The sequence below is a fragment of the Plodia interpunctella genome, chromosome 19 (genome assembly GCF_027563975.2).
Source record: "Plodia interpunctella isolate USDA-ARS_2022_Savannah chromosome 19, ilPloInte3.2, whole genome shotgun sequence".
Taxonomy (NCBI): Eukaryota; Metazoa; Arthropoda; class Insecta; order Lepidoptera; family Pyralidae; genus Plodia; species Plodia interpunctella.
Window position 1 is genome coordinate 5011899 of NC_071312.1, and position 23920 is coordinate 5035818.

The following is a 23920-nucleotide window of genomic DNA, read 5'->3' on the forward strand; positions in this document are numbered from 1 at the left end:
ACGGTTTTTATTTTTTCAATCTATATAAATGGATTACGACCTACAGCAAGAACCGATTATCTAAGAGTCGAAACCTACACAAAACAAAAAAAAAATGTCTAGTAGCGAACGACAGTCAGTCACATCAATGGTAAGCTATATGAATGCAACCCGCCTCCATGGCCTTTCTCACCTATTATGTTTTCTGTGGTGTCATCCTCAGTAGACATGTTTAAAGTAACTGCACTTGGCACAAGCTGCATTTGCTTTAGAATTTTATCATTCCATCGCGTAGGCAGACTACACGATCTATTCATGCCGATGTAATAGCTTTCATAAATAGAGATTATGACTTTTTATTGGAAATATGCAGTTGATTTTCGCAACAGAAAATCAGGTTTGTGTCAAGCTATTGCAATACCGGAGATTGTCGACTCAGAAACATCATAGAGACGACAGTCGATCAATTATTCAGACTAGCCCTGGATAAAAGCTAAGTTTAAGGAGTTGAGGGCCAGCCAACACAAAGTAGGCACAGAAGGCCATTGATGTGCGAAATGGAATTAGAATACATAGCTTATTCATATATATTTTTTATTTTCTTTATTGTGTGTATGAATAGATCACGTAACTAGTTCTGAGCTGCGCCCGTTGTGAAATTACCAAATAGTTCTTAGCCACAAATGAACTAAAAATAAAGTTTGGTGTTTTTACTTACTTAGGTACTCGTGTTTTTGATCTAGTAACACAGAATTCGAAATAAGTATAATTGAAGTTATAATTAACCTGATTTTACTATAAGCCCTAACAAATTACAAAGCGTTTCCCCGAAGCCACATGAGCCATCACCGTTTGAAATTTCATAGCAAATAAGTTTATGGTTTTTCGAAATGGTTCCGATCGATTAGTGGCGACCACGGCCCCACACCGGATGTACGCGTAATGATGTCCATGCGTGTCCAGTTTTGAAAGGGGAACCAACGCTAAAAAGGCTGGAACCATTTTGTTTCCCATTCTTTATTTATAAAACAGGTAATGTTCATCAGTGTGCACTTCCATGTGTGTCGACATCGATTAGATATGAGAAAGGATTTTTTCTAGTCAGTTCTATGTTTTTTGAAATGCATGTTGTCATTAATTTCCAGTTCTTTAATAAAACTTATGAATATGATTAAACTGTTTTTATAGCCTTTGTTTTAATGTCCCACTGCTGGGCACAGGGCCACCCCTTGTTATGTAAATTCTAAATTAAATGTTGTGCTATTTGCTTGTGTATGGTTGTGTTAATTTCGGTTTATTTTAGTAATAAGTAATGGGGTAAATTGACTTTGGGGTTGACGCACCCAGTAGGTGTTTATATAGGGTTCTATTTTCATAAGTAATAAGGAATGTAGTTTAAAATTATTTTGGACAGAGTTAAAAAACAAATGGTTTTGACCACACCACACGCCTCGCCCTGTTTCCATAATTTTTATTTAGAAGTTAGGAGTTATTATATCCACATAGTTGACTTTTTATTCCTAATATGTACCACCGCGCGCCCGTGGATTATGATCGGCTTAGATCAGCAATGAGTTTTTGAAAAATAGTCCCTATTGGGTAAAAAAATGTACTTGTAGACTAATCGAAATTAGTAATGCAATCAAATTAGAAATTGCAATGCTTTTTTTCTGTCAATTGACAGTCAATATTTTCCAATTTAGGTTTCGAATACAGAAAACAGTTTCAAAAAGAACCATTACATTTACGACATGTAGACAAAAAAAAAAATGTCTTGTTCTGTCTTCTCTTACATATTATCACAAATGATCTAAAATATTTTTCCTTTTTTTATTGTAGGTGTTCTACATGAGACAAATTGTGTAAACCAGAGAGCACCTAAGAGGCAAATTGTTATCGTATATTAAAATGTACCTATTCTAAATTCCAGGGTCCCAAATGCGCCCAAGAGCTGCATCGCGGAGATCTTCAGTACGGACAGCGCGGACGGCAGCCCTGTGAAGAATGGCAACCTGCGCCCGCGCGTCGTCCGCGACACCCCCACCCGTCCCAGGGACACCCACTCCAGGCTCTTCGGACAGGTCTGTTGAGATTATGATTAAAACGGAGTGATCTATATCCTCTTTGATTATTTCTTTTTCCGATGCGTGACCAGTTCTGCGTTAGTTCCTACTTGGGAAGCGTTTAGTAACATGTTCTGTTCTATGAGACGGTATCCAGCGTAGTCTGTGAAACCAGCCTATGTTTGACATATAAGTACATACTCGTATTAAAAAGATTCTTCGTTCTATTCGATTAAAATTATGTGAATCTTATCTCCGCGTTCACCTTTTCTGCCACTTTTCTTTCACTCTTTCTTATACCTATATTATGAACATAGCTTTATTCACTGTTGAATTATTCAATTCCTTCCTACATTCACTTTTCTAAATTGTTATATTTTATCCTTATTTCTTCATATTATATGTAAATGTTTGTACAAAAAGAGCTGTCCTCAAGAATAAGTGTCTATATTTTTTATTCACAACTCCTTGTTCATAACAATTATCATAAGAATGCAACAGAGGAATCATCAAGAGAAATTCATTTCATTATATAGCTTTTAAAAGGCCGCTATTACATTACTTTTACCAATCAATAGTAAAATGCTTATAAAAGTCCCGCAAGCCTTGTGATCTTGCCGCGTGTAAAACATCAAGAAAACAGCTTATAATAATAGAGCCTATTTCTATAATTAAAATATAACTGTGAAAGACTAGTAAAATTCAGTAATGTACTGGCAGCCTGAATCAGCGATGCGCAAAAAGTATCCCTATGAAGAAAAAAGTCAAGCGAATAAGTGAGTGGCTGTCTTCACTCGTTCTGTACCGCGGCCTCGCTTGCCCTGCTTCCAGGCTGTACATACCACTGTAGCACCGCTGGTCACGGACACCATTCGCAGTAACATCCAGTTCGGCGGTTCGCAGATAAATGGCGCCAGTCCAGCTCATTCGCCGTCGAAGATGACCAATGGAAGCCAAGCTTCGTCGACGCCCAGTCGAGGTGAGGCGACCGACGGGGAGAACTGTGAGTCCATTCAGATGTAGGCACGTGGCACGTAACGCTATGGGAGAGGCACGTTTGAATGTGGCTTGGATTCTTTTTTAAAAAAGGAGATTTCGAGGTTATTTTTTATTTTTTAGAGCAGTCACTTATCATACCCTATATCTTACGCTGCCGTCACCAGGTGATGGCGTCAAAAATATTATAGCAGTACTGGCATAAAGACGGCATCTAATTATCTATAATGAACCAACTTCTTTAACCAACATCTTCAATTTTATTCAATCACTTTATAAATAAAGGATATAAATAAAGGACATAAAGAAGAATTTGTTGGTGCTGATGAGGAATCATTGTGTATGAAAAATAAAATGAAACTATCCATCCCACATTTATAACGTCGTTGCCGTATGCAGACCGCACTAAACTGTGGTAAACGCACGCTCGCGTGATGGCCAGCAAATCTAATCCACTAGCACGCCAGGGCTAGCTTCTAACTGATTACGATACTGTTCTCACTTACACACCGTCAATATTCACCTATAAACGTTACTAAAAGATTTAATAGATCCCAAAATTTAATTTTCCCAACCGAAAAAAAGAGTGACGCATGTAAATTAATATAAGTACCTAATTTCTGGTTCCAGCTCTAATGATATTGTATATGATTGATGCACGTGAAATAGATAATAGACATTATAATGATAAGTTACAATAAGTTAGTTTTAAGAAAATTTAAGGCCAATATTTCATTTGGTAATACTATATAGGGAATATTACGGAAAGCACGTCGCAGGTGGCGACACCAGCATTTTTGCCATGGTGAATAAATGTCAATGCCAAAATATATTGTGCTAGTGCGGCTCTCTGGCGTGAAAATATCGCAGTAATATTCCCTATTGATCTGAAAGTAGAGGTATAAATGAAAACCAATTATTCTGTAAATGGTCAGCATCGTACTCCCCGCCGAAGAGGAATCCGGTGACTGGCGACGGGATACACCTGCCGCCGCCGCGCCGTCGCCACCCCGCGGCCAGCCTCCGAGGTGCCGACCCTGACCTCGACCCAGACATCCTCGAACCACAGCCCACCCACCGCTACCACACAATACACTGGCCCCCTCGTCCTGCAGAGTACTACGTCGAATCCACCAGCAGACGAGCCCCCAATCCACCCAAGACTCCTTACACTCTCCTCGGACTAAAAAGCGACGACCCTGAGAAAATTCATCCCATTATAGACCCAAATTCTTTATCTCCACAACCGCTTTTAGATCGACATTGGCCCCCGTTCCCTGCTCAACATTATTACGAGCCAAAGGAGCAAAAAATCCCTTATCACCCTCTGCCGCCATACGCATTCGTTGGAATGACTTCAGCACTCGGGGAAAGACCACAACCAGATTATAAATACAATCCCATCCCGTCTTTGGACGGACCTATCGATCCATTTCTGATTGAACATAATAGTCAACCTTTAACGTTCTTTAAGTACGAACGAGATGTGCCCATTCCCGATTTGACCCCGTTAGCCACAAATGTGGCTCCGGGGCCTCACACATTGACCGGTTTTCCTCCAATCTTCCACAAACACGTCCCAGGATACCTTTTTGATATTGAACGGCATGCTGAGGACTTCAGACCTAAGACGTATTATGTAGACTATGTGCGCCGACGAGAAATGGGTGGGTGTTCAATTTACAAAGAAGGAATGCCTAATGTTGCACATGTATCGTGATGGGAGCTTGTACATCGCAAGTATACTTAGGATTTTTTTGCTATTTGAAGATCAAAAGACGATTCCTTCAAATTTTAAATTGAGCACTCACAACCGTTTTGTTTATTTGCCGCTTTGTATAATGTAGGCGCTGTTACAAGAGGTTTAGAGTAGTGTCGAAAATTTGGACATTACGTTGCTCGTTACAACTACTTTTCATCATTCCAGATGATGTCCAAGTGGTGCCTAAAATACATTTAAAACCCTCTTGTTACAGGGCTGTATAAGTAGAAGTGTTTTGTCGTCAATTAAAACTAGATGTTGAAATAAAATAGATTTTGTATGTTTCTGTATTTTAGGTCTTATCTTATTGTGCAATGCTTGTTGTCTACGACTTGATGTACATGTTGTTCTAATTGTTAGATGTTGTAAATTGTATCTATACTTTTCACTTTTTAATCGGCACGCATTATTCTATTTCAAAGTCTTAAAGGTATTAGTGTTATAATTCCATTCTATGAAAGGTATTTCTATTAGATTAATTTAGGTACCTAGATATTATTATTTCAATGTCTTATTTACCTAAATCTACACGTAGGTAGATGTTTTATCTAAAGTGCATAAGTACTTATTAGGATATCAATCATTCGTCAAGAATTCATATTTAGATACATTTATTTCTTCAGTACGTTAAGCATGATAGGACCCTTCTTATGTTTTCGTCCATGTAGCTAAATTTCATTATAGTTTATTTATCGTTTAAAGTTAAGTACTTTGGGTTTAAAAATCATTAATATTTGGTTTGGCAGTTGTACTTAACGAAATTTGAATTCTATTTTTAAGGTAGGTACATGTTTACTACAACAGTCAAACTAAATGTTATTTTTATTTTGCAAACGCGGTAATATCACTAGGTTGACAAATAATTTGACACATATTTTCCGTGTTTTTCAGAAGGAAATCCTATAACCGGTGATGGATACAAATCATTGAATGGCCAGATCAACACAGTGACATCAGTGAACGGGAGCAGCGGCAGCTTCCACCGCGTGCCGCCAGGGGGCTTCTCCTCCGGACTCTGGTAGACCATCACCTGGCCCCCACCACACCCCCCCTCGGCGAAATACCAGCCCAACCGCCGTCTACTATCCGAAAAACACCCGTACAATACTCATAAATGTACAGCAGAGTATTGCCGGCAAAAATGTATCGATAAAAACGAGATTCTAAACTGTATGTTTCTCAATACATTTGCATCTCACTTACACAGTATCTGTGTAAGTGAGACAACAATAAAACTCAGTGGCGACATCTTAGAATCTCATTTCTTTTGATAAGCAAACAAATATGTGCATTTATTTCTACCATTTTCTTTTATCGACTAAATTCAAGTATCGTAGTAACGCACTATTCGACAATTTCCATGAAAAATTGAAGGGTATATGTTGTTAATAAATCCTTAGCCTATCCCACTTAACAGTTTCGAATAATTTAGAATAGATTATAGATATTTTTGTAATAGTAATATTTCTATAGCGTAAGATTCGGTGGTTCTTTGATATGCAAGGTTTCAGAGACCTATCTATAAGATCTTGAAATTGTACTCTTTCACACTTAACGAATATATTAACGCATTGATTTTGAGAATTAGGAGTGAGGAACGTATCAGCAATATACCAAAATGATAGTGCCTTGATCAGAGTGACGTAGGATCCATGTTTGGCGTAGGCAATCGTATCGTAAGAGAGTGATTATATTGTCTATATATCTCACAGTATAGAAATAGTAATCATGCGGCACTTGGGCTAATTGATACAATTAAATTAACAATTAATAATAATAATCTAATAATATTTAAGTCCTTTAATCTCGTTTGTTGAATTTCATTATCGTATTTTAAATAGATGGTTTATAGAAATGCATTTATTTTGTCTTTTTATACATGTTTATTTTATTTTTGTTTATTTTCTACTCGGTTTAGAAATTAATGTAAAAATGAGGATTTGAAATTTGGTAGATTATCTGTTAACATAGGTGAATGAACCATTAATTTAGGATATGCGTAAATGGTGATGCATCTGTGTTGATTGATTGATTGATTGATTGATTTAACTTTCGTATATGATAGGCATATCATCTTTGTAAAAACGTTTTAATATTCTAACAGGAATCGCATAATCTGGCCTAAATGTAACTAAGTTGTTAATAGATAATAATCCATTATTTCAAAATAAAGGTTTTTTTATTATATTACGTTTTTATTTTAAGCATATTTTAGAATTACCTGCATTTTAGAAAATAATAATAGGGAATATTACACAACAATGACCTTATTAAGTACTCTCTACACAAAATGACAGCCTTTTTGTATGCCGATTCAAAGGGCCCCATCTCATGCTTCTTGGGTACTAAAAATGACATTTTAATGCAAATGGCCGTTTATTTTGAGATGTTTATGCGATTATGCGTATGATGTAAGATTTCTTAAAAATATTAGTGGAGAAAATGAAATTTTTGTATGATCCTAGGCATCGCCAGCGTACTTGTACATATTCAGGTCAGTATTACCACAGATTAAATAATACCCCAGTATAAATAATACCCCAGTACAGATACCCAACTTCATACAAGAAAAAGACGCCTCAAAAATAACCAATAGTAGTAATCTATTTTTAATTAAATATTGGCACCGCCAGGGGCAGCACTGAGATAGTCTCTGATGCAAGCATAAGTGACAGCATGCGCTACTTGTCATAAATAAATTATATTTTATCCATAGATGGCGTTTAGGTAAATTGCAGATTGTACTGAGGATCAACCTAACGAGAGCGTCACTACTGTCGAACAGATTTGACAAGGAAATGGCTTTTTGAAATGTTTCCGATTTTGGTTACTGGGTCAAGTATCCTTGTCATTCTATAACTAAAGAACCAATGCTTTGTCACTCCAAAATTGATAAATCTTCCTTTATAATTTTATTAATTTTAACTAGACTAGTGAAGAAAATAAAACTTGTTTGTTGCATCGCACGCAAATAGTCAATTTTGTATCAGCTACTTTGGCGCTTTCGACAAACATTGTTGGTTTTTTATTGCGCTAAATAAAAGCACTAATAGGTACAAACTATCTACGCAATATTTATACATTCTCGTCGGCATCTGTCCAAGTTCACCGATAAATGTAGCCGGCACTAGGTGTGCGCACAAAGACCAAATACCTAACATATTCTATAGACGGCTGCAAGTGTAAGTGTGTAAGATTTCCATACAATAATCCGGCTAATTCATACTTCCATACTACTTACTAATTTTATAACGAGAAAAGATTTGTATTTTTTACTTTTTGTTTATAATGAATAAACCAAAAAAAAATCATTCAAAAAATTTTTGGACCGATTTTGATGAAATTCGAAAAACAGAGGATAGATGCAACGTTTCGGAGTAACAGACAATTTTTTATGGTTTTACCCGAGCGAAGCCAGGACGGGCCAATAGTCTCATAGGGAGAGGCAGATTGGGCCGGGCACGTGACGAGGGACAAATGCCGTCAGAAGCGCTGTTTCGTTCTTCTCTTATAATACACACATCTCTTTCTTTCTCTATTACGGGCATGCATAAACGTGCACACACACACCGCAAACTGTTGTGTTTCTATCTCTTTTCACCATTACGGAATGCTAAAAAGAGATAGAAATACATTCGTTGGCACTTGATTTGATAGTAGGTCTGTGCAGTAGGTAGGTAGGTAGGTAAGTAATAAAATTCTCTCGGCGGCAGTCGGCATGGGCACGGAGCAATGCGGTCAAGGTTATCACTACAAAACCTACTGAACTTTTAACTAACATTTTTTTAAATTACGTATCTAAGTATGTATTATACCTTTAGACCTGTGCCTATAGGCAGGCATCCAACTAACATTATAAACGGAGTTTTTGAGAATATATGTTTGTTACACTTTCATTTAATTACTAGCCTTTGCCCGCCGCTTCTCCCGCGCAATTTCCCACGGGAACAGTTAGGTACCTACTCTATGCCCGTCTCAGTACTTCAAACTATTATTACTAGATTGGTTGAGTTACTGGGGTATTAGGTATGCAATCTGTGGTTAAGTAGACAGCGTGAAGAGGTACAGGTATATTAGCTGTGATATTAGTAAAAGCAAGTAAGATAATTAAGAAATAGAAATTAATTTTAAAAACCTAATATAGGTACCAACCTTGGTAAGAATTTGGCACACTATGTACCTACCTCAGTAAGCGTTATTGCCACATTGAAAGTTTTTTTCATTCATCGTTTTGTTCCCCGCTACCACCGCTCTCCCGCGCCCGCGCACAAGTACAGTCAATAACACAGCACATCAACATAACTAACGAGATGTGGGTGAGAATCACGAGATGCATTGAAATCCGTCAAATTGGTTGGTGAACCAAGTAGAGTAGTTTCAAGTTTCAAAATCATATATAATGACTTATATGTGATTTTGATCTGAATACCCCAATTTTTCAAGTAACGGGGTACTTGGAGATTGGGTTATATGGACAAAAAGTACTCCCAAAGCATCCCGAAATAGTTTACTTGGTCTTACCTACGTATTTTGTTACTGTGTTTGAAAGTTTTGAAACACATTTTTTTGTAAATATGTCAATTTAAGAGTAGTAATGCATCGGTCAACATATAACTCAATAAAAAAACCTCGCTCTAGGCAATAGGGCAAGTTAAAGCGCAATAGGGTTGACAAGGTCAGAAAATAAAAAAAAATGTATAATCTAGATAAAATAGATATATTTAGGATCATTATGATATATCATAGACTGTAAAAATGGAGCTGGTTCTAAATACGAAGATTTAAAGTCGGTTGGATAGAGTCCCTTTTTAAAAAGTATGAAGTTATAAAAATAAATTTAACCATCATAAAAAAATAAAAATGTAGTAACAACTTTTATTAAGAAGTGAGCACCATAAACGTAATATTTAATATATCTGTCGAACAAACATAGCTTTCTTAGCTAACATTTTAGCATTATATATACTATTTTGATATTATTACAAGTAAATAGTAAACAGAATTTCATGTAGTTACTTGAAATGAGGGGTGTCATATGAGTTTTCTTCTAAACAGTAAATACATTACAAAAATCAAAATCATCATCATCTTCTAAACAGTAAATACATTACAAAAATAGAAATTAGGCCTTCACAGGCACTTTTTCACGTCATATTCTAAATTAAATAATACTAAAGCTACAAACTACTAGCATTTTGGAATGACTACAGCTGAGAAGAAATGCCGAAAGAAACTCATTCAAACAGTGTTGGTCCATGCCAGAAGGGCTTACAGTTTTTCTAAATATAAATGTATATATCATTTTTTCTGTAATATAACAACGTAAGTACACAATAAAGCACATGGTCAAAAGGTATACTGAAACATATTATGATGTGAGTGCTGAAGAAAAAAATGTTTATATCATTAACCAGAGGGAATAAATAAAAGTTGTATGTAATTGGGATCTTTAGGCTATTTTTATGCAGAATAAAACTTGAAATTGCTCATAGGGTACTTTTATGCTGAATTTCTCACAAGAGTGGAGGCCTGATCCCGAGGGAGAGAGCTATCAATATAAATATAATTAGAGAATCTCTTTGGCGTGGCTGTCATGAATATTGAGAATATGAGCAAACTGTCTCAATATTTTTGTACAATTAAATATGTTACCTTGAGATGTAGATGGAACAGGTGAATGGGGCGAACAGCTTAAAGTTTGATCCTCTCTATAGTTTATAGGAACTGCCAATTTTGACAATCTCAGTCGTTTTCCAAATTTATTTTGTATAAATATCTTATCAAAATGATCTACACATATACGTTTGTTTCTTAATTTATCTTGAGGCATAAAGGCAAATGGCTAATGGTCATATTACCTAGAATATTATTTTTCTTGTCAGAAAAAATCAATAATGGGTAGGTAGTTACAATAACTTTTTGTTTTTATTTGCAATATGTCATCTAGAATATAACATAACATCTAGAATATAGCATATATATGTATGTATTTTTAAATACATTAATTTAATGAATTAGTTTTGAAACTCCCCACTGTAATTTATAAATAACCAATTGATTATAAAGAATCTATCCATTCTCCTACAAATTATAAATATACTAGAGGCCCTTCCCGGCTTCACTTGTGTAAAACCATCATAAATTATAAACCTTTCTCTTGAAACACTCTTATCTAAATAAAAAACCCGCATCAAAATCATCATCATTCCATCCAGACAGCGGGAATTTATTTTATTCATTGTTTGCTTAATACAACAATATATTTATTAAAAATATCTAGCTTATATGTTTGGTATCAGATATAAATATGATATTTAACAAAAACAAGCAAGTCAACTCAAACTGTCAACAAAATCTACTGAGCGGATTGTTATGAAATATGGTGCACGGGTCGAATGTAACCTGGAATAACACATAGGGTAGTTTTTATCTCCAAATTCCCATGGTAGCGAAGCCCGGGGCGAAGCTAGCATACATATAAACCTTCCTCTTGAATCACTCTATCTATTAAAAAACCCACATCAAAATCTGTTGCATTGTTTTAAACTGGGGTATTATTTAATTTGTGGTTTTAAAGATCTAAGCATACATAGGGACAGACAGACAATGGGAAGCGACTTTGTTTTATACTATATAATAATGATGATGATAATGACGTACCTAATAATCCAGTTATCACAATGAGGGCGATTGAAGTCCATGGTTACAGTACCTAGATAGGTACCTACCTATATTTAATTGAGTCATTCATTAATAAATATATAACTAGGGTCATACCGCAATTTTGTAACCAAAGTTGTAAACGAGGCGGATCTCCGGTAGGGAATCGAAACATAGGTTTTTCACCCCAAGAATTATCACAATTAAAATAAGCACAGGTAGGTGCCATTTTGTGCCGTTTAGTCAGCTCAGATCCAGTAAAGTCCAGTGTGAAAGAAAGCCAAAATAATCGTGTGCGGAGGATGTCAGAGTCCGGTGTGAATAGCCAATTATTTTCGTGTTAGTTATACTTGTCGGTGTCCTGATTCAATGCCAATTAGTTGTATTCGTAAGAAGATCCAATTCAAAGGTCCGATAATCAGTGCCAGGTCGTAGATAAAAATTAAAACAAAAATGGGGTGCGCACTCAACTCAACGGTAAACAACAAAGCGAAGTAAGTAGGTAGGTAAACATAAACAAACTTTTCCTTGAAACTTCACTTGAGGCCTGCGTTTAGTTTCGACAAATTTTTGTAATGATCTGCAGAATATTTACACATTTTTTAACAATTTGATCATTGAATTAGGTATTCATAGGTATATATCGTATAAAACATAAGTATTTTAACTGAACATTTTTTTTTCTATATTTAAAAAAATAATACGTTGATACATAATTCTAAAATGAAATGATTGTTTAAGTCGCAATAACAGTGAACTAAACGTTAATAAAAGTTTCTTTTTCTTTCGAATTTCTGCGATCGTATGACAGAATCAGGTGCATTATCAAAATGTTATGATAAATGTTTTTTCCTTGTTTCATGCATAAACATATATTCGTGTCAGAGTTTACGGATAGTTTGTAGTAGCCAAAACATATATACTACCGTCTACATATTACATTCGACATACATTGCTTGTTTTTGATTGCGGTAAATAAAAGCTCTCATACAAACTACGCTATGTTTATTAATTCGCGTCGGTATCAGTCTGAGTTCGACGATAGTGTATAAAATGAAAAAAATGCCATCTAGTGATATATTTTTGAAACATTCATTTCCCCACTAGATGGCGAAAGATTAAGAGAAATCAATGCTTTCTTGGTATTTTCGAACCTTTATTGATATTGCTAAAATAATCTTAAATTTGACATTTAATATAATATTTTTCATTAGTTTAAGCATATTTTAAAGTTAACGTATTTTTAAAATCATAAATAATTAGAGAAATGTTCAGTTCATTCTTATTTGTTACGTATGGTGCCATCTATTGTTAATTTAAACTAAATATTCGGCAGCTGTTCTCGTTGGGAGCCCATGGTATTACGCAAGGAATAGGGAATACCACGGAAAGCGCAGCACAGATGACGTCCCTGCCCCCTTTGCCACGATTCAATAGTATAAAAACATTCTTATACTAGCCCGTGGTATATTGGCCTGATTTATAGCATTTTTTTTGTTTGTAATTAATAAACTACTGGACGGATTTTGATGAAATTTAGCACAGAGGTGAAGGAAACCTTCAGGTTATTTTTAATTATGGGTTCACGTGAACCAACCTGGGGTGGCCAATAGAATCTTCAGACTGTTGATTAAATATAATGTAATTTAGCTCTTACAATCATCTAAGACATTTTCATTCGAATTAACTAGAGAGGATTTCTTTGCATCCCCTTTGTGTGACTTATCCTGCTCTTTGATGGGGGATTCTATTGCGAATGTCACTGGTCCGTCGTTTTGTATGCACACTTGCATGTAGGCTCCAAACTCTCCATCTGGAAAATTTATTTATATTAACTAGCGGCCCGTCCTGGTTTCGATTATATAATTATATATTCGATTTATAAATTGTCTTATATCTAAACTGCTGAAGTGCTAGTTTTTTGTTAAAACCAAACAACTTCTAATGTTCAAATTCAAATAATTTATTCAGAAATGAGACACTTTTCACAGGCACTTTTTCACATCAATTTTTATATGAAATAGTACTTTCTTACTAGCTAGAAACTACTGGCTTTTCAGAACGACCACTTCGGGGAAGAGATGCCGAAAGAAACTCTTTCAAACAGTGTCAATCATGCCAGAAGGGATTACCATTATTGTTTCTTATAATATTTTTGAATGCAAGTGTAGAAAGGGGGAGGAAAACAAAAAGACATTACATTTTGTGGTTTTACCTTTGATTTTGTCAGGCTTGTACTGATCTCTCAACATTTGCAAAAACTTTTCATAGAACTCTTTAGATTTTTCTCCAGGCATGGCATGATGGAAATCAGGTTTGGTACCCTAAAATTTAATAAAATGTATAAAGCAAGTATTTATGTTTAATAATTAATATTTTTGGTTTTTTATAAGGTGAAACCGAGTATGATAAAATTACTTTTTTCAAGTTATCCAAGATGTAATAGAAAGCTTAAATAACCAGAAATGAATATTATAATGTAACTTACCAACCTTCCAAGTGTTATATAAAGTGAACTGACTGACACACAGCACTTCAAATTGTGATTCTACAACATTTTTCTTCCATCTCTTATTTGTTCCATCATCAAATATTTTTATGCTTAAAATTTTCTTCACTCTGAAAGACAGGCAAATAAAGTTACTTACCGTTACCGATTTCATGAGAAAATTTATTTTTGTTTAGTTTAATTGTATGTAGCGGTTTAACTATGTAAATATAAAAGCATACTTACATGTATTCCATATCTTTTACAGTATCATTGTTACAAATTCCTATAAGAACGCATACACCTTGCTCTATACTGCTGATAATTTCGCCATTGACTGAAAAAGTTGTTGACATAAAAACATCCAAAGTTGATTAAATGCAAGATGACAATAGAGATATTTCCCTATTTAAACACTTTCATAAAGTAAACATAACCTTACCAGTAACACTTGCATTCATAACCCTTTGAATTAATGCCTTCATTTCAAATTATTACTTGTTTATGATAAGTTGACGTAGGTTATTAGTACCTAATATGTGGTACTAATCACTCATAAAAACTTGCAAGAAATCAGCCTGCTGTCGAAAACTGAAAACCTGAACCTGACTGAAAATCGAAATCGCTAAAGGACAGACAACACAGACATGTCAAAGTCAAGAGATCAATGAACTTAAAAATATTTGCTTTTTGTCGTCAATTCTACTCCATAACAGATGTCGCTACTCTACATTATTAAGTACCGGGTACCATAAACACTTATTAGTCACAGATCTTTAGTGTAGTGAATCCATCCCTTACTTATAGTTAATTTACTATTTGCTTTGGCAGTTTTAACTATGTTGATGGTTTTTCTTATTAATGACAAAGTAAATCTATAATTCTATACATTATTATGTTAAAACTATTTTTTTATTTATTTGTCATGAGTAGATACCTCGTATAAACAGTTTAACATATAAAAATGCGAAACTACGAAAGTTTCACTTTGTGAATTTTGATAAAATTTGGTACCTACACAGGAAAAGTAGATAGATCTTGCATTTCAATGCAAGATCTATTTACTTGCTGTTGAAACTGTGTGCTGTTTTTCGTAACTAGCTGATACTCTCTCATTTGAGCTTGTTCCGGGTTACTTCCGCAGCCGTTGAGCATCTGGGCCCAGGCTCCGTTATCTAACTTTTTCATCTCCACTTCGCTTTTTTTGTTTTTTAAGTCGTTATTGTTTATCCCGAATTTCCAAAACAGAACTCTGCCGCACAGCTAATATCAAACAATTATTGACTGATAACTTCCAAAGGTGCAGGTTAAAAATGATAGAGCCAAGATTGGGTATTCAAGAAAGACTAGTTTATTCTCAAAGAAATATAACTTATCGCTAAACAAGATAACCATTTTTAAGCGTACATCAAAGCTTTTTACAATGGGATCATTGTGCTATACATAAGGCCATGAACAGACGTGTAACAATTAATTAATTAATGGTATTCTACATAATAAGTGCCATAGACTAAAAAACATCCGCAACTTTTGAAAATATTATTTATTTGAAGATGAATTAATTATTACACACGATAATGAGCTTACTTTTACACATTTAAAATTCTGATATTTTTTTAGATCTCCTTAAGTATTCTGTAAGTTGATAGGTACCTACGCATCAGAGTAATTTTTTTGTTAAGAAATAATTATTACGACTTATAATTTTTTTAATCATAAAATTAAATAGAAGTATATAACTACTTAATAATTTCAAAATACGAATATGAAATAAATAAATAATAAGAATTACATTACACAAAAATAAAATAACGTTACCTGGAATATACACAAATAATAAAAAGCGTGTAAAACTATCGAATACTTTTTGGCAATAAATAGTAAATAAATATTCTAAAGTCGAAATATTTTTGAAATTTGCAAATTAGATATTACAAATTATTAGGTATATAATGCTTATTACAATATGATGAAAAATAAGTTTATGATAAAATGACCAAAACCATAAATCTACAGTTGAAAAATGAACACAGTTGAAGGTAGATCTGTGCTTTTCTTCGATAAATGCAATTTAAGCTAAGTTTACACGATAGCATACCTATCAATTTGTTGTAACACTTACTAAGTAGGTAATGAGCTAACAGACTAAAGTATCACAGACCTATCGAAAACATGGGAAATATAGATCATGATTTTATTCAGTGTACTTTTCAATCAATTGTGAATTGGAAAACATAATCATAATTTAAGGAAATATTTTTGAAATCTTCCGAACAAAATTCTGTAATGAATTGATTTGCTTCGTGTAAAACTTTGCCTAAAAACTTTAATAACAAAATAATAAATAATTATAAACTATCTTAATCTAAGAGTATTTAAAATATTTCCTTCGAGCGTTCGTACCATAAGTTAGGTGATGTAGGTAGAACATTTTGGATATTATAACAAGTCCTGTTAGAAACTCAAAAACAAGAAATAGCTAAGTAAGTAATATAAAAAAGACCGACTAAGTCACATTTCATAATTTTATTTATTTACGTAAAAAAACCTACAAACTGATTTTTTAAATGACGTCATAATAATACATTATTATACTTAGTCAAGTATAAAAGTATTTTTATTTTAGCATAAAATTATATCAAATTATAAAATCATAAACTGCAACTGAGTTTTTTATTAAGTGTCTAATATAGAAACACCTATACATTTAATTAATTTCTCACTAACTCCCAGAATTTTTATCAATAAATAGGTACCTATGTGTTTAGCTACATAGGTAGGTATTACGACGCAAAAAAGCTTAAGCTAAAGTATATGATAAATGTTATACATTTTCATCATTTAGCAATAGATCCGAGATATCTATTATTAGACCTAAGATCCAGATTTTACATAACAGACGTTAAAAACATTAAATTAGGCAGTCGGTGCTAACAACAGCTTATTAATACAACAATGAATTATGTATGGTACGAAGATCTTATCTAGTCTACCAGCCTCGTCTTTACAACCACAAAATCACTTAGTTTATAAAACAAGTACTACTAAAACCACAACGACTTTATTTAAGACACTGCTTTTTATTTTTTATTGCTGAAAAGTAGAGGGACAATCCTCTACAAATTGTTTATAAGAAACGCTGTCGGAATCTACAAATTATGAGATCTTTAATTTAATTGTGACCTAAAAAGTTAAACAAAATAAGATTAAAATATAGATCATCTTAAGCCTCGACTGTTGACATATGGTATACAGTATACACATTCCTTATATGAGTATACATAGCAGGTTTCGCTTTATCAATATTAAATAAACAACATTTTATCTTTCGGTGAAAAAGATGCCAAAATAATTCAAGTCACCCAATTTGTTTTTAAATGTAGGCAGTAGAGATGATACATTTTAAATCTCATATGACTACCACAAATATTAAAAAACCGGTACTTACTTACGTTCGTACCTTATAGAATTGACAATTAGCAACAAGCAAAAATTTTCAAAACAATGTTGAAAGATAACAATTAGAATTACACCATGTGCGTTCCATAAGTAGTAAGGCATATTATGATGCTGTTTAACTGTTCAAATACTAAGTTACACTTAAATAACTAAAGCACTATAAGATAAAAATGTCCACACATAATAAAAATAGAGTACAATTAAGTAAACACAAAGTCACATTTACGCGCAACGTGTATAACGTGAGACTGAAACTCACAATCACACAGCAAAAAAATTATACAATCAATCAGTCGAAGAATCACAATTTGAATTTTTAAATTTATATATTGGCTTCTATTTTAACTGGTATGTTGTTTCTGAACGTTTGAATTTGGAATTGTAGTTCCTGCGGGATGCCATAGAGCCGGACGTGTTCTATGTACCGCCGCCTATTTTCAGGGTTGTTCATGACTGACGCAATAAATTCGGATGTTTCTTTTTGTAATGCAATGATTTTTTGTTGGATGAGTCTGTTCTTGTGCATGAGGGCTATTGTTCTCCAGGCCAATTCTAGGATGACTCTGTTTTGGCCGGGCTTGTCGACGTGCGCTGGGGGGCATGGGGGGCACGGGGGAACTGATGCCGACTCCTCAGGCGCGGCAGGAGATGAAATACGCTGGAGCCTCTCCAAGCGTCTCGCCTCTCGCAATCGGGTCAGATGAGACCCTGCAATCAAAGAGAAGAGTATGAGAAATAGTGTAAGAATGTAATGAATATAATGTAATGTATGAAAAAGCGTGTAGAAAATGTAATACCTATATTAATTAAATCTATTTGAAAAGACGTAAGACTATTTGTAACGCTGTAATAGAATTCATGAATATACAAAATAAACAATGATATTAAAGAAAAAAATGTAATCAGATTGACATTGTTATGACAACATTGCCAGATTTTCCTTGCGACCTTGATTCGTCACGATATGAGGCCGGCTTCACACTATCGCGGAAAAGTTCGCCGACGGATTCGGCATACATTGCTGGCTTTTCATTGCAGTAAATAAAAGCATTCATACAAAGTAATGTTCATGCATTCGCGTCGACGTTCGACTATAATGTGAAGTCGGCGTTAGACATTGCATCCGAATTCGAAATAATCATTAAGTGCGGTAAACACTCGATATAACTACCTGGTGTAAATTCTCATTGATTTGAAAATTTACAATAACTTAGTAGAAAATCTCTGTACTATACAGAATATTCAATATGCCTAATGTCTTGATTTGATAGCAGTCAATGGCAATATCGATCGATGACCGCATTGTACAAGATAAGAAGTGAAATCGAAAATTAGGTACGCTGCCATTATTATGAAAATAATTTTGTACAACCAGATTAAATGCAAAACTATTAGGTAAAAATAAAGCTATTTAATTTAGTCGATAGATGAATATTTATAATTAGATGTGTTTATTCCGTACCTACCTATTTAGAAATAAAATACCTACCTAATCTCTTCATATTTTTATACATCAGAATACAAATCTGTAATCAAGGGTATAAAGTAATAAGTACTTACCTATCAAAATCTATCGTTTGTACCTAATAAAAAAATTCCGACTGTCAGACTCTTTACTATAGATAATAAATAAATAAAGTTTAGTTGTTCTCCAAGCTAATTAAAATAAAATGGGGAATGATGATTACAAAACAAAAGGATTCAGAAGGATTGAAAAAGTTTTACAAAAGTTAAACATAATCGGATTTCTCATTCAAAATCCACACACAACGTATTATTTAAGGAAAGATTTTGAGAAAAAGAAAATTATTTAATATTTAGACACAAATAATTGTATTTAAATGGCATCGAAGCGTTAATTTTCCTGTTTGTGACATAAGTATCTATACTTAGTTTTAGGCTTTGATAAAGTTATACAGTTGATCGCATGTCAAGTTACCCTGCACGGACTTTATGCCACGGTAATAAGGGTGATTTTGTTATGACTTTTCGTTGACTGTACATCGTCACGTGCTCGTACGAATACTCATATCACAGTTCTACTGATGTCGTCTGACGTCACGAATCATTATCACACGACGCGACGCGGTCGGTGCAGACACGGTATAATTCGTGTAGTGTAGTGACGTGGGCGGCGAGTACGCGACGTTGATAAGCTGGACACGTGTATGATGGTTAATTTTTTAAAATTATTTTTGTCATGATTTCGCTCCTTAAGAATTTGAGGCCAACTATAAAAAATCAATGTGATACGCCAGAAGATTAAACTCAAAAATTATCTAATTATTTATACAATATTGGCTCATTTATAAGAGTAATACATTTTCAAAAAGTAGCAACATTAGCAAAATAAACAGTAAGATATTGAATATGTGTGTACCCATACCTATAAACAAATCACTAGGTAGATAATTACATTAAATTAGTAAATAGTAACCTACTATTTATAATGCATCTGAAACCATGTTTCCGGAAAACAATAGCTTTTCTTTGTACTAGTTATAGTCATTTTTTCCATAAAATCTTATGAGTCACCAAGCCATTTGTTGCTAAGAAAGCGCGGAGTCACACGGTCTATAATGTAAGAAGTAGTCACGTTATGACACAGCGTGCGTTCAAAAAGCTGCCAACAAAAACAAGGCGCGCGTGTTTGGGCCACGTGACACTGCGCCAGCCGCCACTAGCGCCGCGAAAAATTCGATTGCAGGGAACGCCCAGCCGGTGCATTAGCGACCTTTTACACAAACACGTTCTGTCATTAGTCTGGAATTTGGATTATAAAAAAGCATTGGTTCCATTTTTAAATTTATTTTATTTTTTGGTTCTAAATGTTGTCACCAAAAAATTTAACATTATTTTTTTCTATGCATAGTATGCGTATTACTCTACTGAACATTAAATTAAATACAGTATTTAAATTTTATCCATACCGGGCTAGAAAGATCCAAGAGTTGCGAAATCCGAAGGCCACATTTAGCAAAAAACCATTGTCATCTAAAAAGAAATAAAATCAAGCCAAATAGACTTACTTAGGTATTTACCTACCTACTTAGGTACTTCTTACCGTATTTTGGGCCATATTATTTGATTAGAAAGGTATTAATCACATTACATCAGCAAACTATAATCTTTTGATATAGCTGTCGTGTTTATATGTCTCGTTTAATTGTACAAAACACTGATTTTTGTTGTTGTTTTGTTTACCTTTTAATTGTTTTTCTGGCTTTTAAGTTTAATTGCGATTGATTTGGCAAAGACTTAGCCTTTTAGTTGAATCAACATTATATTTTCTTTGCATTATATTTTATGAGTTTTTTAGGTACGTACATAACAGACTGTGTTATGAAAGTGAAGAAAACGGATTTTTATGAAACACATTTGTTTGCTATTGCAAGACCGATTAGAATGGTCGATCAAGATTGGTTGATACTCAGTGTTGCCAGCCATCAGGAGACAGAGCTCGCATTTAATTTAATTTCCTCACTTTCGTGACAGACTGTGTAGTATTCGTGATGTGAACCGCTTTTATCCTCTGTTATTGTTGTTGTTCTTGTTTTGTTTCTTTATAAATTGTTACTACTCATTATCTTATTGACTGTTGTGTAATACTAAAATATTAAAATAAAACGGCATTTATAATTAAACAAATAATAAGATTAGATTACTTTTTACTTCAACTGGAAAAAGTTGTCTAAAATATAATTACAACTTAATGTCTGATCTAAGTATTACGTATAATAACAGTTGCCAGATAAATAAGCAGTTATGGTAACAAGGCCCTTTTTTCAGAACGCTTAGAGGTTTTTTTGTTGTTCTAAATCCTTTTAGCTTTTGAAACTAATAAAAAATAATGTCTTACCAACATTATTTCAAATAATTACAAACGATATCATAACGTATACGTTCATACAAAAAAGCCAGCGCTTTAAATCCTTTTAACTCGGAAGCCGTTATATGAAATAATACCTACGAAAATAAAATATACGCGAATTTCCTTAACTCAACGATTATATTATACCGAAAATTACAATATTCAACACTGACCTCGTACCAGGAATAAATGAAAAGTTTTACACAGAGTTTCTACAAGTAACTGTAAACGTATTCCCACGGTGACAAAGCTACTTTGATTTGGAACCTTATAAAGATTGGAATAAAATTTATAATCCAATGGGTGTATTTATCTGAGAGAGACCACGTGAGCTAAACAATAAAGAGGTGGTGACGTAAAGGAGGTTAATAACCTTCCATCATGCACGGCTCGGTTTGTACTGAGCGACAAGAATTGCCAATAGCGACTGAGATTCGATTTGCTCCTCATTTTGAAATTTTGAATCTAGAATTCGAATCCGAGTCAACACGCTTGAAATAAAAAAAGTAGGTAACTAGTATTCGGTCGAATATTTTAGACACCTTTTTTTTTAAGTGGGCTAATATTTGACATATTGGGCGATATTCATTAATATGGGCGCGGTTTGTTTTTAGACACCTTAACCGCAGTATAATAAAGAGTACACTTTATCCCATATTTAGACTGTACCTAGTTTTTGAATGGATAATCTATTGCATTATATGCCGGTGAAAGTGATATGTTACCTATCTATACATTATAATTTATGTGTCATCTGTATGTGTCAGTTGTTGTGTCTTTAAATGTTAAAATGCAAAGCAAAAAGGAGATAATTTTATGCTTGTGTCTAACACCAATACAAGAGTCAAAATCGAGTTTACCTATGAGACGATGGGTAAGTATTTAACTATGAAAAAATAAATACATACTTACCTAATACCGAAGATATAATACAAACAAATTTGCATTTTAATTAGTAATGCTGTTTATGTTAAAACGATACTGTACACATGTAAACATGAAAAAGGCGCGTGTTCAACATACACAAACTCCCTTTAAATATTCAAACATTTCGTTGCACGTGACATTGTATTAAAAGGAAATTAGAGAATATTAAAAAGCTCTTATTATGGCAATACCTTCGTAATTCGTCATTGTATTTGTATTTATGCTATACTTATAATGACGAATTGAATTTCGATTTTCCTGTTAAATTTAATAATTCCCCAAAATAGGGCAAAAAGTGGTCAGACTTTTTATTTAACTCATAATATTACGACATAGATGTACCTATTCACTCAGAAGAAAAAAAAGTATTCCGAAAGAGGGGTGACGACGTCTAGAAGGACGTATAGAAAAAAAAAGTCATGGTTATTTGTTTTTTAAATAATTAAAATATTACCCCATTTTTGTTCAAATAAAATATAAAAGCCGTTTATCGTGATGAATACAGTTTGGTTCATTAAATAAATATTTCATGAAGACAAAGAACAAAGACCTCGAAATTCACGTGACTAGATATTTAAATATATTATAATAGTAATGTCGCAAGTGTTATTTTCCCATGAGAGTTATTTATTTTTTAAATAGATAGCTACCTTTTTGTTATGAAAAAAAAAATATATTTTATTTATTTTCAAACAATATTCAGAAGTACATTAAATTAAAACTAATTTAAGATAGTTATAGCCGCACATAGAATATTACAATGCATAAACATCTAGTCAACCATAATACCTAAGACATACATCGGATGGCATACGCAAACTTATGAAATATTTCAGAAATGCTATAGTAATGCTAAATTTAATTCGTCTGCCCATCTAATATATATTTTTAACTAAGATAATCAACAACATCAACAAACATATCAATAATATATATAGATGTTATTAGCCGTCCACAGTTGCGGTAGGTCAGTGTCTGCAAAATGGGAGACACGAGAAGCCGCTTTAACCCGACAACATTCAGACGACCTACGATTATTCATTAGCTAGTTAATACATAAAAAACAAACCTTTCTTAATTTTCCTTGTCCTTTTCTCACACATTTTAGAAGAACACAGTTTGAATAATCACGAACACTGGCAGTCAAGAATAGCGTATTCACTCGATTCAGCACTACGCGTGTGGACCGCTCGAGATTCAAACGTGAAATGCTTGTTTGAAAATCGAATATGCAGGCGGAGCTCGAAGCGCCGTCGCGCGCCGCAGACCGAGACTACCGAGGCAAAACACTGGTGTTGTCATTCTACTTTAATTATTTCCGATTGTTAAAATGTATATTTACAATACAATGATGTCATTTAGCCTCTAAACAAGTCTATTAATATACTCGTAGACATGCAAGAATCGCGGTATGCTTATGAAGATAATTAGTTTCTTGAACTAAAAAAAAAATATTTACTCAACAAAAGATTTTCCCTCTCTTATACACGTTTAAAAAAATATAAATTTAATACACTAGTGCCCTAATTTTATTCAGTGAAACAAACTGAAAACAACGATGGTAGTAAAAATGTTATGTTGCTCTTTAGAGTATTTTGTAATGTTTGAACACCTACAAACAACGCTACGCTTCGAGCGAGCGACACGTGAAAATGAAAATTCACTCATCGTAGTTCGTAGCAAATTATCGTAACACTTTCTAGCTTCGTAGCGTA

The 23920-nt window shown here is 33.7% G+C and overlaps 3 protein-coding genes across 12 annotated transcripts in view; 1 reads left to right on the top strand and 2 right to left on the bottom strand.

Annotated features, from left to right (window-relative positions):
- Positions 1–6985, top strand: part of Jupiter (jupiter) — a 130370-nt gene extending 123385 nt beyond the window's left edge. For 3 of the 10 annotated variants that reach the window (XM_053759531.1, XM_053759536.1, XM_053759535.2), the window contains 4 exons: positions 1910–2060; positions 2874–3045; positions 3974–4066; positions 5692–6985. In XM_053759531.1, coding sequence (XP_053615506.1) covers positions 1910–2060; positions 2874–3045; positions 3974–4066; positions 5692–5822 — 547 coding nt within the window. In that variant the 3' untranslated portion in view covers positions 5823–6985. The remainder of the gene's footprint in view (positions 1–1909; positions 2061–2873; positions 3046–3973; positions 4067–5691) is intronic. The other 7 variants (XM_053759541.1, XM_053759538.1, XM_053759540.2 and 4 more) reach the window with 5 other exon arrangements.
- Positions 6986–9498: 2513 nt separating this feature from the next.
- Dtd (D-aminoacyl-tRNA deacylase) lies at positions 9499–14616 on the bottom strand. The gene is made up of 5 exons (XM_053759755.2): positions 14391–14616; positions 14195–14285; positions 13953–14079; positions 13676–13784; positions 9499–13273 (listed from the first exon to the last, which is right to left on the bottom strand). The coding sequence occupies exons 1-5, from the start codon at positions 14431–14433 to the stop codon at positions 13107–13109; spliced, it is 537 nt and encodes a 178-aa protein (XP_053615730.1). The 5' UTR covers positions 14434–14616; the 3' UTR covers positions 9499–13106.
- A 660-nt stretch (positions 14617–15276) lies between these two features.
- Positions 15277–23496, bottom strand: Cipc (Clock interacting protein circadian). The gene is made up of 2 exons (XM_053759643.2): positions 23275–23496; positions 15277–18115 (listed from the first exon to the last, which is right to left on the bottom strand). The coding sequence occupies exons 1-2, from the start codon at positions 23306–23308 to the stop codon at positions 17730–17732; spliced, it is 420 nt and encodes a 139-aa protein (XP_053615618.1). The 5' UTR covers positions 23309–23496; the 3' UTR covers positions 15277–17729.
- Between the last annotated feature and the right edge of the window lie 424 nt (positions 23497–23920).

What these genes read in the sequence shown, in the direction of transcription:
- Dtd (XM_053759755.2), bottom strand. Translation starts at nt 14,433, where the DNA reads ATGAAGGCATTAATTCAAAGGGTTATGAATGCAAGTGTTACTG. An exon ending in TATGAATGCAAGTGTTACTG is followed by an intron (nt 14,286 to 14,390) that starts GTAAGGTTATGT and finishes CAACTTTTTCAG; the next exon opens with TCAATGGCGAAATTATCAGC. An exon ending in GTAAAAGATATGGAATACAT is followed by an intron (nt 14,080 to 14,194) that starts GTAAGTATGCTT and finishes CCTGTCTTTCAG; the next exon opens with AGTGAAGAAAATTTTAAGCA.
- Cipc (XM_053759643.2), bottom strand. Translation starts at nt 23,308, where the DNA reads ATGTGTGAGAAAAGGACAAGGAAAATTAAGAAAG. An exon ending in GACAAGGAAAATTAAGAAAG is followed by an intron (nt 18,116 to 23,274) that starts GTTTGTTTTTTA and finishes CTTTGATTGCAG; the next exon opens with GGTCTCATCTGACCCGATTG.